Source organism: Bison bison, unplaced genomic scaffold, assembly GCF_000754665.1.
Source record: "Bison bison bison isolate TAMUID 2011002044 unplaced genomic scaffold, Bison_UMD1.0 scf7180017864495, whole genome shotgun sequence".
Lineage (NCBI taxonomy): Eukaryota > Metazoa > Chordata > Mammalia > Artiodactyla > Bovidae > Bison > Bison bison.
In genome coordinates, this window is record NW_011495054.1 from 13,846,676 (window position 1) to 13,861,774 (window position 15,099).

Consider the following 15,099-nt stretch of genomic DNA (forward strand, 5'->3'; position numbering starts at 1 on the left):
ACGTGAAGGCCGGCTGCATCATGTGTGGGTACCTGAAGCTGCTGCCCATGTTCCTCATGGTGATGCCAGGGATGATCAGCCGCATCCTGTTCACAGGTGACATCTTCTGCTGGACTCGCCAACCTCTCTTTCCCACTTTGAAAACCCCCATGGCTCCCTCTTCCTTTTTTCTGCCCTATTCTTTTCTTGCCATGATTACGAAGCATTATTGTCCCCCCCTGCCCCAGACATTGAGTAACTTAAGGTCACAGAACTTGTGTAATTGTGTTCCCTGGTTCTTTACACGGACAATTACGGTTTCCCGTTTTGCAGATTCTCTGAAGTCATGACATGCCTTAGCTAAGGCTTCTTCTAGCTAACATTTACTCATCTTTTGCTCAGTGTCCCCCACACTGCCAGGTTATGGTGGTGTGCTGCTGTTCAGTTGCTAAATCCTGTCTGAGTCTTTGCGACCCCATGGACTGCAACATGCCAGGCTTCCCTGTCCTTCACCATCTCCCAGAGTCTGTTCAAACTCATGTCCATTGAGTTGGTGATGCCATCCAACCATCTCATCCTTTGTCGCCCCCTTCTCCTTTTGCCTTCAATCTGACCCAGCATCAGGGTCTTTTCCAATGAGTTGACTCTTCCCATCAAGTGACCAAAGTACTGGAGCTTCAGCTTCAGCATCAGTCCTTCCAATGAATATTCAGGGTTGATTTCCTTTAGGATTCACTGGTTTGATCTCCTTGAAGTCCAAGGGACTGTCAAGGCTCTTCTCCAGCACCACAATTCGAAGGTGCTCAGCCTTCTTTACAGTCTGATTTTCACATCTGTAGCTAGCTAAAGTCTGGGGACTATTCCCTCTGCTTTCCTCCCTAAGCATTTCTTCGCTTTTCCGTCCTCTGCCTAGCAGCTGTCTTTCCTCCCCAGGCAGAGCTTGGGATGGTCAGGACCAGCAGGGTAGGGGGATGGCATAGAAGGGCTTCTTGGGGGCTGCATTCTTTGTGAAACCACTTCAGGGCTGTGGGCAGGAATGTCCTGTTTGAAGCGCTGTCCTAGGTGGCGCTAGTGGTAAAGAATTCAGCTGCCCAATGGGTGGACACAGGAGACGCACATTAGATCCCTGGGCTGGGAAGATCCCCTATATAAGGAAATGGCTACCACTGATTTTCTTGCCTGGAAAATCCCACGGACAGAGGAACCTGGTGGTCTACAGTCCATGGGGTCCCGAAGAGTCAGACATGAGTGAGCACCTAGCACTCACGCCTGCTTAACAAGGTGAATTGAATCTTGGAAACATTTCTGATGTCTGCTTGCTGACATGACTCTTCATCTCTCCTCAGAGAAAGTTGCCTGCACCGTCCCCTCAGAGTGTGAGAAATACTGCGGCACCAAGGTTGGCTGTACCAACATCGCCTACCCGACCTTGGTGGTGGAGCTCATGCCCAATGGTGAGAGCTGTCTTGGCTGGCAGGGTCTCTCTTGGGAGGCTGATTGGACCTGGGCTCTATCTATGTAACTGTCTGTGGGCCTTCTGGAGCAAAGCTGTTTCTGAGCCTGGGGGTCTAGGGGAGAGAGTCTCACTCTGGGGTCCTCAGTATTTGAATTTGTCTTTGCTTCAGTGGGAAGCAGACCTCTGGCTTGGTTGGGCTCTGTGAGTCCTGGCACTCATCCATCAGTGAGGCATGGGAAGGAGCCCATCTGAAAATGTGTTAGGGAAAAAACACAACTTTTTCATGCTCTAAGGTCTTTTGACGCTCTCCAACAGACATTAACATGAGGCTTGAACTAAATGGAATTCTACCTGGAGAATGAATTGACACCTAGGTTTTTCCAGGGAAAAACATGGAGAGAAAGGCAAAGAGTGATTTTAGCTCTAGAATGAGGAAGTCCAAGGCAGTACGTAGATCAGATACAAGGGGGCATCTCACTATAGAGAATGTGGAATCCAGGAGGGTGAGCACTTAAGTCCAGAATAGTTAGTTTCGGGGTAGGCCTGTGTGTTTACTGTTCATCTTAATGTTGATTGAAAATCTAATTCTGGCTCAAGGCATGGAAATCTCTTTAGGTTAGGGGCCCCTGGAGACCAAAAATTCAAAGGTATTCATCAGGAAAATTTAGAATAAACATTTTTTTTTACTGAAAGGAAACATGAAGATCATCTAGTCAAACCTGTTCATTTTACAGTTGGGAAAACTGAGGCCTAGAGAAAGTGATTTTCTAAGGTCATGCAGTAACTCAGTGTCTGGCATGGTTAACTCTGCTGAAGGTGAGAACTGAGGAATTTTTTTTTTTAACCACAGAGTTGATATATGACCTTGGGCAAATCGTTTGTATTCAACTTCTATAAAAATGGGAGTAATAGTTAACAATTCCACTGAGCTGGGCTGCTTATTAATTAAGGTTGCAGTTAGCAAGAATCATGGCTCTTTTAGAGTTCTGGCTGGGATTCTTGCCTCTGTTGGGGTGTTTATGCTGTTTTCTTAGACCTGCAGATCCTGAGTGAGGTAGCTCTGAACACTACACCGGAGTGAATTGTGCATGATAGAAAGCTTCGTGGCATGCAAGACAAAATATTGTGTCTGCACAAACTATTGCCAGTCTTTTTGGCTGGAATCTGGCTTCTGTAAACACCAGATTCCCCAGTGACCTCCCTATGCTAGATCAAATAGATATTTTCCATATGTTCCTCAGTAGCATTCAGCATTATTGATCACTCCTCTTTCTTGAGTTATCCCCTCCTCTTGGATTCTATAATACTATCCTCTCCTGTTTTCTCCTCATCCTTTCCAGCTACTCCTTTTAAATCTCATTTGCGGATTCAGTCTTCTTCACTTAGCTGGTAAATATTACCCCACCAATCCCTCACCAAAGTGTGTCAATGTTATCTCCTATGTTATCTCCTTATATTCATCTACCTCCTCTTGTTGTCTTCATCATGCTACTCTGATATGCCATTATCTGTTTCCTGGACTGCTGTAAAATTACGTTCGACAAATATTTGTTGAGTGAATAAATGAATGTGAGCTTGATAAGAGGTGATACAGCAAGGAGAGAGCTATATCCCAGCTTAGCAATTAACTGGTGAATTACTCTGAGCAAAGGGCAGAACTAAGGCTTGAAGCCCTACAGACTAATTCCTTGAAATGTTAACAATTTTATTTTGTTATTAATTAAATAAATTGTTATTTATTAACATTTTATTCTATGACTGAAAAATAAGAGAGTTGGATGATCTTCATAGCTCCTGTAGTCTGTAGTCTACAGGATAGACTCTCAAGAGGAACCATTAAAAAACCCTCCCAACAAATGACAAAGTGATCAGGATAGGCAACCTTTATTTTTCTTCTTGTTAGGCTGTAGATTAAAACAAAACTATAAAATTATCTACACATACAATACCTAGAGGATGATAGAATAGTTTTCCAAAACTGTTATTAGATATATGAAAATATTTTCTCCCATTCTATGGCTGTCTTTTCACTTTTTTGAAACCTCATCTTTTGAATCCTAGTTTAAATATTTCTCCATTATCATTAATCTCTCAGATGAGAGACCTTATAAAAGCTCAGATGGAAACACACACACACACACACACACACACACGCTACCATCACTCCCACTACCACCGGCAATCCAACTGGAAAGCATTTACTGCATGTATACTTTGTCCCTAGCTCTGTTGACTGCTGTGGACTTCCAATATAATTTAAAGACACAGTCCATTCCTTAAAACATCTGATCTCTCTGGAGAGATAAATCAAATAATATGGCATGGTGTCAGAAGGCAAAGAACCTTGAGTTGTCACACCTTTCAAGCACAGAAGAGCTGAAATGCTGCATGTACCACTTAGAGTCTCCTTTTCTCCCAGGACTGCGAGGCCTGATGCTGTCGGTCATGCTGGCCTCGCTCATGAGCTCGCTGACCTCCATCTTCAACAGTGCCAGCACCCTCTTCACCATGGACATCTACACGAAGATCCGAAAGAAAGCCTCTGAGAAAGAGCTCATGATCGCAGGACGGTGAGTACAGCTGCCCCGTCAAGCCCCACGAACACTTGAATGACCAGAGAGGTTCCCTCAAGATGGGGAAGACTGGGAGATGCTGGGTAGAATGAGAGTAACCACCGTGGCAAGTTACACTGCTCTCAGTGGCATTTAACTTTAAATCCAAGATCATTGAAACAGTGTCCCTCTGAAATGTGAAACGACATCAGAGATCATTTAATCTGGAGCACGAAACAACATCAGGGATCATTAATCTAACCTCAGTTCATCGGTGAACAAAATGAGGCTTGTCACGCCTAAATAAGGAAGTTTGGACAGCAACAGAGCTAGGACTGGAACCCACGGCCAACCGAGTCCTTGTCTAGGCACTGTATACCATCCCACACTGTCTTCCTCAGGCCTGCACACTGCAACTCTCCTCTCTGGATGTCTTTTAGGCCAGGTGCCTCCAATGCCTTGACCCTTTGCTGTAGCATTTTACAGGACCGTTGTGAGGGTCAGGTGATGCTATGTTTGTGAATATGCTTTGCACAGTCTAAAACACCATACTCTGTGCACACTTGTTATTGTCAAGTGGGATAACGGACACAGCAGGATACTGGACACAGCAAGTATGGATCTATGGGCCAGATGTGCCCGTTATCTCGATTATCCATGGAGCAGAGGCTCTGATAGAGGACCAGCAGAAGCTCTGCTGTGTCTCTCTGGGGGGCAAAGGCAGGCCAACCTCCTCAGGGCAGGTGAAGAAGTCCCTGGGATGTCTGTCCAGGGAAAGTTTCCCGGGGAGTGCTGCCGCCTCCTAAATCTCATGAGCAAGATTGGGGCAAAGGAAGGAAAGAAACATGATGGGCCCCTTGCAGGCGATGAGATACCTGGCACCCAGGGGAGGCCAGACTCGGCCAGAGTCTGCCCTCAGCTTCACAGGAAGCAGCATGGCTCCCTGACAGGGTTTTCCTCTGAAAGATGTTTACTGGCATTCTCTGCTACGTATAAGACTCAAGATGCAACACGGAAAGAAAATCGTTTTATTGCTTTACTCAGGGCTGGATCTCTTGGCCCTGAGATTGTGCTGGGGCTCACACTTTTTGTGCATCCAATGGTTGCTGTTCTGGGGTTTGTCCCTGTCTTCAATAAGCTTACAGTTACAAGAAACAATTCTATACTGTGCTGTGGTGCCTGTAAGAGCAATCTCAGGCTCAGAGAAGGGAGAGATGACTGTACGAGTCAGTAGCTGAGCAAGACTCCTGGGGGAGGGAGACCCCAATCTATGTCTAAATGGTGGATAGGATCTGAGTAAATGGGAGGCAATGGAGGGGTACTTTAGAGCGAGAAATATGTGAGCAAGAACACTACTTTGTGAAGGTTAGCTTAAGACTCTTCTGCCTTAAATTCAAGAGATAAGAGAACCACTGCCTTCTTTCTAATTAAATCAAGAGGTTAAAAGGAACCCTTCCATCTTTCCCAGGTGATTCAGTGGTAAAGAATCTCTCTACCAATGCAGAAATTCCAGGACACTCAGGTCTGTTCTCCGGGTCAGGAAGATCCACTGAAGGAGGAAATGGCAACCCACTCTAGTATTCTTCCCTGGGAAATCTCAAGGGCAGAGGAACCTGGCAGGCTACAGTCTATGGGGTTGTGAAGAGTCATATAAAACTGAGCACGCATCCCATCTTTTCAGGACTTGAAGTAAAACTCAAAAGGAGGAGAGCTAGGGATTCCCTGGTGGTTAAGATAGTAAAGAGCCTTCCTGCAGTGTGGGAGACCTGAGTTCAATCCCTGGGTTGGGAAGATCCCCTGGAGAAGAAAATGGCAATCCACTCCAGTATTCTTGCCTGGAAAATCCCATGGACGGAGGAGCATGGTGGGCTATAGTTCATAGGGTTGCAAAGAATTGGACACAACTGATTGACTTCACTTTAACTTCCAGAGAATTCCCAGGTGGTCCTGTGGTTAGGATTCTGTGTTCTTACTGCCAAGGGTGCAAGTTCAATCCCTGATTGGGAAACTGAGATCCCACAAGTCATGAGGCATGGCCAAAAAAAAAAAAAAGGAGACTGCCTCCAAAGTCCATACCTTTGTTCCTAAACTCCACTGCCTCTCAAAGTGGATTCTTTCCTGATGGTTAGTGGGTCTACTTTACTATCGAAAATCAAGTGCATTTTACTTATAGGCACTGAAGGAGCAGTGCTATGTGCTTGTCTGACTCTTTGCGACCCCATGGACTGTAGCCCACCAGGCTCCTCTGTCCATGGGGATTCTCCAAGCAAGAATACTGGAGTGAGTTGCCATGCCCTCCTCCAGGGGATCTTCCCCACCCAGGGATCGAACCCACGTTTCCCACAGTGCAGGTGGATTCTTTACTGTCTGAGGCACAAGGGAAGCTCCTGAAGGAGCAGAATACAGAAGAAGAGAGCCTCAATGAATTTGCTAATTACTTTTCCCTGCTCTGGTCATATAAACCTTTCTATCTATCTTTACTGGTGCTGTTGTTCAGTCGCTCAGTCACATCTGACTCTTTGTGACCCCATGGCATGTAGCCCTCCAGGCTCCTCTGTACCTGGGATTTCCCAGGCAAGAATACTGGAGTGTATTTGCCATTTCGTTCTCCAGGGGATCTTCCTGATCTAGGGATTGAACCTGAGTCTGCTGTATTGCAGGTAGTTTCTCTATCCATCTGTAACTGTTCCAGTGGAGCCACTTGTTGACACCCTGCTGTGGGGCTTGATTTCAGGTTGTTCATGCTGGTGCTGATCGGTGTCAGCATCGCCTGGGTGCCCATCGTGCAGTCAGCACAGAGTGGACAGCTCTTCGACTACATCCAGTCCATCACCAGTTACTTGGGACCACCCATCGCAGCAGTCTTCCTGCTTGCTATTTTCTGCAAGAGAGTCAATGAGCCGGTAGGTATCACGAATGTCTAGAAAAGTCATTCGGGAACAGAGATTCCCATCTGGATTTGTATATTCTCTGGGAGAAATTCTACTCCCAGATATCTTGAGCAGGAATGAAGGCGCTGGTGAAGGTTTATATGGAAAATCCTCCAGGGACCTTGGGACTTTCCTCCTCCTTGCTGCAGGTTCTAAATTAATTCCCAAGTAATGCTGTGTGTTTTCCATCTACTCTGGGTGATTCTGACTGTGTGGCACTCTCTGGGAAGCTTGTAGCTTCTGGGCGAACAGCTCCACAGGAAGTGCTAGCACAGGCTACCTCCTGGGTTCTGCAGGGGGCTAGGTTTTCCAGCCAGCACTTCTCAGGCCCCAGTGAAGGACCAAGAAGTGATACTCCAGCCAGATAGGGATAAGGGTGAGGGGACTTTGGATCTATAAACGGGGCTGATGGAAAAGTTCCTTTCTCCTCTTCCTCTAAGAGACCCAATTTCTTTCCCATGTCTTCAAGGAATACAGATTAGCTCTCAAGTAATTGTGTTATAACTGAATGTACCTAAATCTGGAATCTGATGGTAATGGTAGCTGCAGGTAGAGAAATTCAAAGCATTTTTAAAGTTAAAGGGATTTTTTTGGCACTGAGAACTTGGGTGGTATTCTAACCAAGGGCTTCCCAGGTAGCTCAGTGGTAAAGAATACACCTGCCAGTGCAGAAGGTGTAGGAGACACGGGTCCAATCCCTCCATTGGGAAGTTCTCCTGAAGGAGGAAATGGCAACCCAATCCAGTACTCTTTCCTGGAAAAGCCCATGGACAGAGGAGCCTGGCAGGTCCATGGGGTCGCAAAAGAGTTGGTTGGACATGACTGAGCAACTAAGCACATGCAAATACCAAGTCGAGTTACTAAAAGGTGGTAAACAGAGCCATTGAAGGCCTGACGTAACATTCCTAGTCATATTCTGAACCACAGTGTTCCTGTCTCAGATGGCCTGGAGCTTGTATTTCTCTCACTGTTATTCTTTCATCACTGTCCCCCAGTGAATGCACAGCTGTTTCCCAAATACAGTGTTCATTAACCAGGCTTTTCTTTCACAGGGAGCCTTTTGGGGACTGATCATAGGATTTTTGATCGGGGTGTCCCGTATGATTACCGAGTTTGCCTATGGAACCGGGAGCTGCATGGAGCCCAGCAACTGTCCCACGATTATCTGTGGTGTGCACTACTTGTACTTTGCCATCATCCTCTTTGTCATTACTATCATCGTCATCCTGGCCGTCTCCCTCTTCACCAAGCCCATTGCAGATGTGCATGTGAGTATCCGTGTAGGAGGCTGTCCTGCCCTGGTTTCATGTTCATGCTGCAGCACTCAACTTGATTGCTTTGGCTCAGTTAGAGGTCTCTTACTCTCATGACTAAAATAGGCTGTCCTTGTCTTTGGTGTCATGCAAAAGGACACAAGGGCTTCCCAGGTGGCTCAGTGGTAAAGAATCCACCTGCAATGCAGGAGACCTGGGTTCGACCCCTGTGTCGGGAAGATGCCCCAGAGGAGGAAATAGCAACCCACTCCAGTATTCTTGCCTGGGAGATTTTATGGACAGAGGAGTTTGATGGGCTACAGCCCATGGTGTTGCAGAGAGTTGGACATGACTTAGCAACTGAGCGTGAACAGAAGGACAGGACAGGAAACACGGTTTGCCAGCAGAGCAGTGTCAAGGGTGTCTTCAGCAGGCCGTGTTTCAGCCCAAGGGACTGGCCTCTGGATCCTGCTGCCCGAGTGATGGCTCAGGTGCACGGCAATGAGATCACATGGGCTGACACAGGGTTACCCCAGCTTGGATGCTTCTGTCCTAGATAGGAATGCATATTTCTTATAATAGTCTCTAGGTCATAGCTTCCCAAGGTCCCAGCAAGGGACATACCTAGGTGTAAAAATCACCATGCTGAGGGAAATCTGAAGCATGATATATATACCCTTTACGGTTTTTTTTCCCAGTGAAGCCTCCAAACAGTTGCCCATGGAATTTAAGAAATTTCAAACAGTATCAAAGTCTAATTGATTCAAGACTTCAAAGATGACAAGTACTCTTCTTTGGCTCTAGATGTCGTGCTTGGTTTAGGGAATGTTTGCAGCCCTCCCAATGCAGATGAATTGGTCACTTTTTACCATAAGCAGTGAAGTCTAGTAACCCAGCATAACTAGCATTCCACCCTTTTCAGGTTTCCAGGGAACAGAGCTAGAGAGTTAACCCAAGATTACATGTGTCTGAAGAGAAAGATAAAGGGTTTTGCTAGGCCCTTTCTCATGCATACACAAAAATAGGAATCCCTAACAGACCTTTAACCTCATGGCCAAATTTTCAAAACTGTGACCAACCTTAACGTCAAACAAAGATTGCTTTTGTAGCAGCAGAACAGCTGTCACGGTTATTGGCCAAATCTGTCACAGACTCTCTTTATGTAGTATTAATTGCTTGTTGATGCCTCAGTTTTTGAAAGTATTGTAGCCTCAAATACATTTAGTTCCATGCTTCTTGAAATAAAGTAGTTTCTGGTTTCATGTCAATAGAAAGTATACCTCCAGCTCTTCCTATTCTAACTGGCTCATGAGTCTACAATTAATATGGTATAAAAATCTGATCTTACTTACACTGCTGGTCTGGATAAATGGGTGCCTGGCCTTGTTTCCTAGCATGAGTGCTAAAGGGAACAAATTCATTTATCATATGTAACAAGAGATCATTCATTCAAAACATTTCTATGCTCATGACAGTCTCTTAGCCTCTGAATATGCCCATATCCTAGGGGATGGTATGTGCATGTGTATGATTTATATCCATGTTCCCAACATATTCAGAGATAGTGCTCTGGGTGGGAACTGTTATCTGTGTTGATGGAGTTGAGAGCCACATTCCTTTGCCTTTCTCGACACACATCTCTTTGTTCTCCCAACTTCTTGGCCCAGGACACTGCTTGGATCTTCCTGGTAACCTGTTCTGCTTTCTCCACAGCTCTACCGCCTGTGCTGGAGCCTGCGTAACAGCAAAGAGGAGCGTATTGACCTGGATGCAGAAGACGAGGACGTTCAAGATGCCCGGGAGGATGCCTTAGAAATAGGTGATTTGCGGCTCAGAGCCTATTCCCAAGTTACTCCTCTAACCACAAGACCACCTTACTGAAGCCTTCACCAAGTGCCTTCAAAGCTCAGATCTCTCTTCTGGAGGGGAGTGAGGAGTGGGGTATGGGGTGAGACGGATAAATGGGTTTTGGGCAGTTTACTCAAGGCCTTGTCAAGGGGAGGAGGGGGATGCACAGTCGTCCTAGCTCCTCTCTTTTTGGTTTACAGTGCTCAGTGAGTAAGCACAGGTGAGCTATTCACCACTCTGACTTGGTTTGGGGCTTGTCTAGGGATAAGGGAAGACACTAGCCTATAAACTGAAAGCAGTTGGAACCAGCTATGGTCAGTTCTAGTGATATCAGGGGGATGAGATAGAGGCTCTTAGGGTCTTGTGTCTTGCTGGCTTACCATACCGTGTTTAAAATATCAGATTTCCCTGCAAGTCCACCAAGATAATGCTTGTTGTTTGTTGTTCAGTCACTAAGTTGTTTCTGATTCTTTGCGACCCTGTGGACTGCAGCCCACAAGGCTTCCCTGCCCTCACTCTCTCCTGGATTTTGCTCAAACTCCTGTCCATTGAGTTGGTGATGCCATCCAATCATTTCATCGTCTGCCACCCTCTTCTCTTTTTGCCTTCAATCTCCTCCAGCAGCAGGGTCTTTCCAATAAATCAGCTCTTCATACCAGGTGACCAAAGTATTGGAGTTTCAGCTTCAGCACCAGTCCTTCCAATGAATATTCAGGGTTGATTTTGTTTAGGGTTGACTGGTTTGATCTCCTTGCTGTCCAAGGAACTCTAAGAGTCATCTCTGGCACCACCATTTGAAAGCATCAGTTCTTCAGAGCTCTAAGATAATGCTTAGTCAATACTTAGAAATTATCCTGATCATGGAGCAATGTTTTCCTGTTTCTGTCGGAGCTTTTCCTCCCTACATGGGAGGATGGTCATGGTGATGCATGCTGTGCAGAGGTGTGGGAGCACAAGGTCATGTGTGGCTTACTGGTACTGGGCTGGAGAAGGGAGGGCAGTGGTCTCTGACCATGGTGCTGAAAACACAGTGGGCTTGATTTCATATCTATTGAGTCACAAACCTGGGATTCTAACCCAGGTCTGCTCACCTTTAATGCCACACCTGGGCTCAGAAGACAGAATCAGTTCCCTTGGTGGGCATCCACTTTTAGTGGCAAGGTCAGTTGAGTGGTTTGACTCAGCAGCATCAGATCTTAAGCCCTGGAAGTGTTGCTCACTTGCTGCCCTGGATCAGGGACTGAACAGACCAATCCTTGCCACATGACCGGATCTGTTGTGAAGCCTTGGGATTTCCAGGTGCAGTCAGTACACCCTTAAGTCATGCCAAACTCATTGCTTTCAGTGATGTAGCAAACAGATACGGGTTTCTCTGGTTGAGAGGTGGGTTTTCCACATTCTTCACATGTCACAGTCCCCCAGTCAATGGTTAACATTTCTCTCTCATAAGCTATTATTTCTTGTTTGGTTCTGAGTGTCTGAAATCAAAATGTATTTCCTTTGGGCCCAACAGAGGTAAAATATACCACCAGAGTATATTATGTAGAATCCAACTATTAACATCATCTTATAATTAATTACATTTATTCAAATCTTAATCTGTACCATTTTTATTCCTGCAAACAAGAAAACTGGGAGTTGTGTGCAAAGTGGCAGGTGTGTCATGGCCTGATAGCTCCTCTGGAAATCTTTTCTAGTGCCTCCTGCCTCTGTATCCAACAGTCCTTTTATTCCTTTCCCCAGACACAGAAGCTTCTGAGGAGAAAAAAGGATGCTTCAGGCGGGCCTATGACATGTTCTGTGGCCTGGACCAGCAGAAAGCCCCCAAAATGACGAAGGAAGAGGAGGCAGCCATGAAGCTGAAGATGACAGACACCTCGGAGAATCGTTTGTGGCGGATGGTAGTGAACATCAATGGCATCATTCTGCTGGCCGTGGCTGTCTTCTGCCACGCCTACTTTGCCTGAGTCCTGCTCTCTGCTGAGGCTGCACTTGTGGAGGCCGGAGTCTTCACTGTGTCCCTCTTTGGCCCCATTCAGTGGTGCTGAAGGGACACCAGCCAGTTGTAAACTCTGCCCTGTCGATAAATGTGTACATTTGTAATTACAGGCTAGCTGAAGAAAAATCACTGATTCGCTGTTAACTTATATATTCGAGGCCAGTGTGGTACAGTCACCTGTACATATCCGAGCTGCAGAAGGAAATCCCACTCAGTCCAGTGTCTAGGAAAAGGCAGACTAAGATACAGAAGCCCCGTGGTGTCTGATGCAAATTTTTCTCAGGCAGATTCAGCATGCTAACATTGTTTGTGATCCTTAAACACTGCTTAAAGAGTTGTGGCCCCCTGGTTACTACCACTTTCTCTATCTAACCTCCCCCCTCATTTTTTTTGAAAGAAAGCATCACCCTACCTCATGAAATCCTTGTCAAGTTTTCCTGGCACAAGAAAAATCAACCTGATAAATTGACGAACATATTGAAGCTGAGGATGGGAGCTTGATGACGTCTGTGTCCTGGGTGTTTGCTCTTTGAAGGAGAGGCCTGGACATGGTAGAACCAGTGCCAATGAGAGGGATCCAGGCACCAGCCTCAAGCCAGGGGGGAAAGCAGATAATCTTGAGTCAAGAGGATTTTCTGGCTTTCTTGAAAGTGTTCATTGTCAGTTCCTTGTGTTTGAGATTCCATTTATTTTGGCATTTCCTGTGCCTGGACTATCTTAGCCACTCAGTAATGTCTGTGGGCTGAATGGATGACATGTGTATTTGTTAATAAATGCTTGTTTTCTTTTTGGGCGTCCCTGGTGGCTTAGATGATAAAGAGTCTGCCTGCAATGAAGGACACCTAGGTTTGATCCCTGGGTCGGGAAGATCCCCTGGAGAAGGAAATGGCAACCCACTCTAGTATTCTTGCCTGGAGAATCCCGTGGATGGAGGAGCCTGGCGGGCTACAGTCCATGAGGTCGCAGAGTTGGACACAACTGAATGACTTCATTTTTCTTTTTGGTTAACCTTATGGCTGCACAGAGTACTCTCTCTGGTGACTATAATGAATCGGGGTGCATTTTCCAGAGGCTCCACTTCCTCGTGGTGCTGATGTAACTGATTCTATGGGGGCTTAGTAACTGATTCTGTGTCACATAATGAGCAAACATGCCTCTGGGGGCACCTGTCATCTCAGAGCAGCCGCACTGTCCTGAAACACTGATGCTTTTAGCCCAAGTCCTCCTCCCTATGAGTTCAGGTGGCCACAGCTCTTTTTCCTTACGTGTCTTGATTGGTGATCATCCATTGAACGAGGTTAGAGCGGGCAGTCTCTGTTCCAGGTGGTAGTGTTCAACATTTTTATTTTCTTTGTACCTCTTTCCTAAGGAGAAATTTTAAAAATTAAATTTAAATTTGATTAATCCTTTTGGTTCCACCTGTGAAATCTGAGTCATTTTGTAATATAATCCTGTGGAAGTCATGATGTTTTTATTGACTGATTTGAGGCTAGCTTAGCAAATAGGTGGGATCTGAGGTTCTGTGGAGCAGCTGAGAGTAGTTCCTGGGGTGTAAAAACGGTTCAACAGGTAAAGAATGGCTTGTTCTTATGAAAGGAAAAGAAAATATTTGATGTGCCCTCATATTCCCCTTAAGCCAGGCAGAGAAGAGGGAAAAGCGGAGAATTTCGCATGGCTAGTATTACTCAGAGTACTCAGCTTTGTGGGGAGTTTGTGATATTTTTGAGCTCAGAGAGGATAAAGAATGATGACTGAAAGCTGGTGGGTGGAGCATGCATTAAGTATCTAGATGGTCCTAGATTCTGTTTCTGGCCTTGCCAATGATTCACTGTGTATATTGTGGTAAATTATTTTTTTCTCAACTGTGTATTTTTCTCTTTGAAAAAATGAAGACCTTGGTGCTTACAGCATATACCTACCTCCTCTAGGTGTGACGAGGTCACTTTGAAAAGTGGATGAGTGAAAAGAGGCTGGCATCTTTCTTACACACATGAAGAATGCCAACAGATGTTATATTAAACTGCATGTAGTCCTTTTCATTAAAGTTTATTACTTTGGTGAAAAAAAAATAAAAACATTGAAAAGTCATAACATCTTGAGTTCCTGTTTTCTAGCCATTCTAGACAAATACTGACCATGTCTGTGGTGAGAATTAGTTGGCACCAGATATGGATTGGGAAGCAGAAGCCAGGAAAGTTGAGAATAGAACCTAGCAACTTGAACAAGTTAACTACATGTAGCAAAGTTTAGAGAGGATTTCAACTTCAAAACCTCTAGTAAAGACGAGGTGAGTAACTCTACTTTCAACGCACAGTGTTCCATGAGAACCACTTGGGTAACCAGGGCCCAGTAAGTGATAAATTGTACTAGAATGATGGCAGGGATGCAGGAAAGAGATGTTTCTTTCCTCAGATGGAAGGCACGTGCTGTGGGGCAGAGTGATTGCTCATTAATGTTAGTTTATAGAACTGAAAAACCATGCCCTGTCAGGAAAAAGGCTTCTTTACGTATGGAGCTTCTTTACATAAGGACTGATGCTGAAGCTGAAACTCCGTTACTTTGGCCACCTGATGCAAAGACCTGACTCATTTGAAAAGACCCTGATGCTGGGAAAGATTGAAGGTGGGAGGAGAAGGGGACAACAGAGGATGAGATGGTTGGATGGCATCACCAACTCAATGGACATCAGTTTGAGTAAGCTCCAGGAGTTGGTGATGGACAGGGAGGCCTGGCATGCTGCAGTCCATGGAGGTGCAAAGAGTCAGACACGCCTGAGTGGCTGAACTGAACTGAACATATGGAGGACCATTTTAAAAGGAATCTGTCAAAATGAGAAGACAAAGCTCCTTCTGTGCAGAACGATGTTGCTCCTGGGGCCTTTGACAGACCTGGTGGCATTTCTTACTTCTGTACAACTGAGTCAGGCATTGGTGTTTACATGGAAGAATTTCTACCTTAAAAAAATTATTTAAAAAATCAGAGTATAATTGCTTTACAATGCTGTGTTAGTTTCTGCTGTACAACAGTGTGACTCAGCCATGGGCATACATATATCCCCTCCCTCTTGAGCTTCTCTCCCACT

At 45.5% G+C, this 15,099-nt stretch overlaps 1 protein-coding gene across 1 annotated transcript in view; it reads left to right on the forward strand.

Moving 5' to 3' along the window:
- SLC5A1 (solute carrier family 5 (sodium/glucose cotransporter), member 1) overlaps nucleotides 1–14,100 on the forward strand; it is a 95,120-nt gene extending 81,020 nt beyond the window's left edge. Inside the window, exons 9-15 of the mRNA XM_010828821.1 lie at nucleotides 1–96; nucleotides 1,326–1,433; nucleotides 3,855–4,005; nucleotides 6,722–6,890; nucleotides 7,970–8,185; nucleotides 9,884–9,989; nucleotides 11,762–14,100. Of these exons, the coding sequence (XP_010827123.1) occupies nucleotides 1–96; nucleotides 1,326–1,433; nucleotides 3,855–4,005; nucleotides 6,722–6,890; nucleotides 7,970–8,185; nucleotides 9,884–9,989; nucleotides 11,762–11,985 (1,070 nt within the window). The 3' untranslated portion in view covers nucleotides 11,986–14,100. The remainder of the gene's footprint in view (nucleotides 97–1,325; nucleotides 1,434–3,854; nucleotides 4,006–6,721; nucleotides 6,891–7,969; nucleotides 8,186–9,883; nucleotides 9,990–11,761) is intronic.
- The last annotated feature ends 999 nt before the right edge of the window (nucleotides 14,101–15,099 follow it).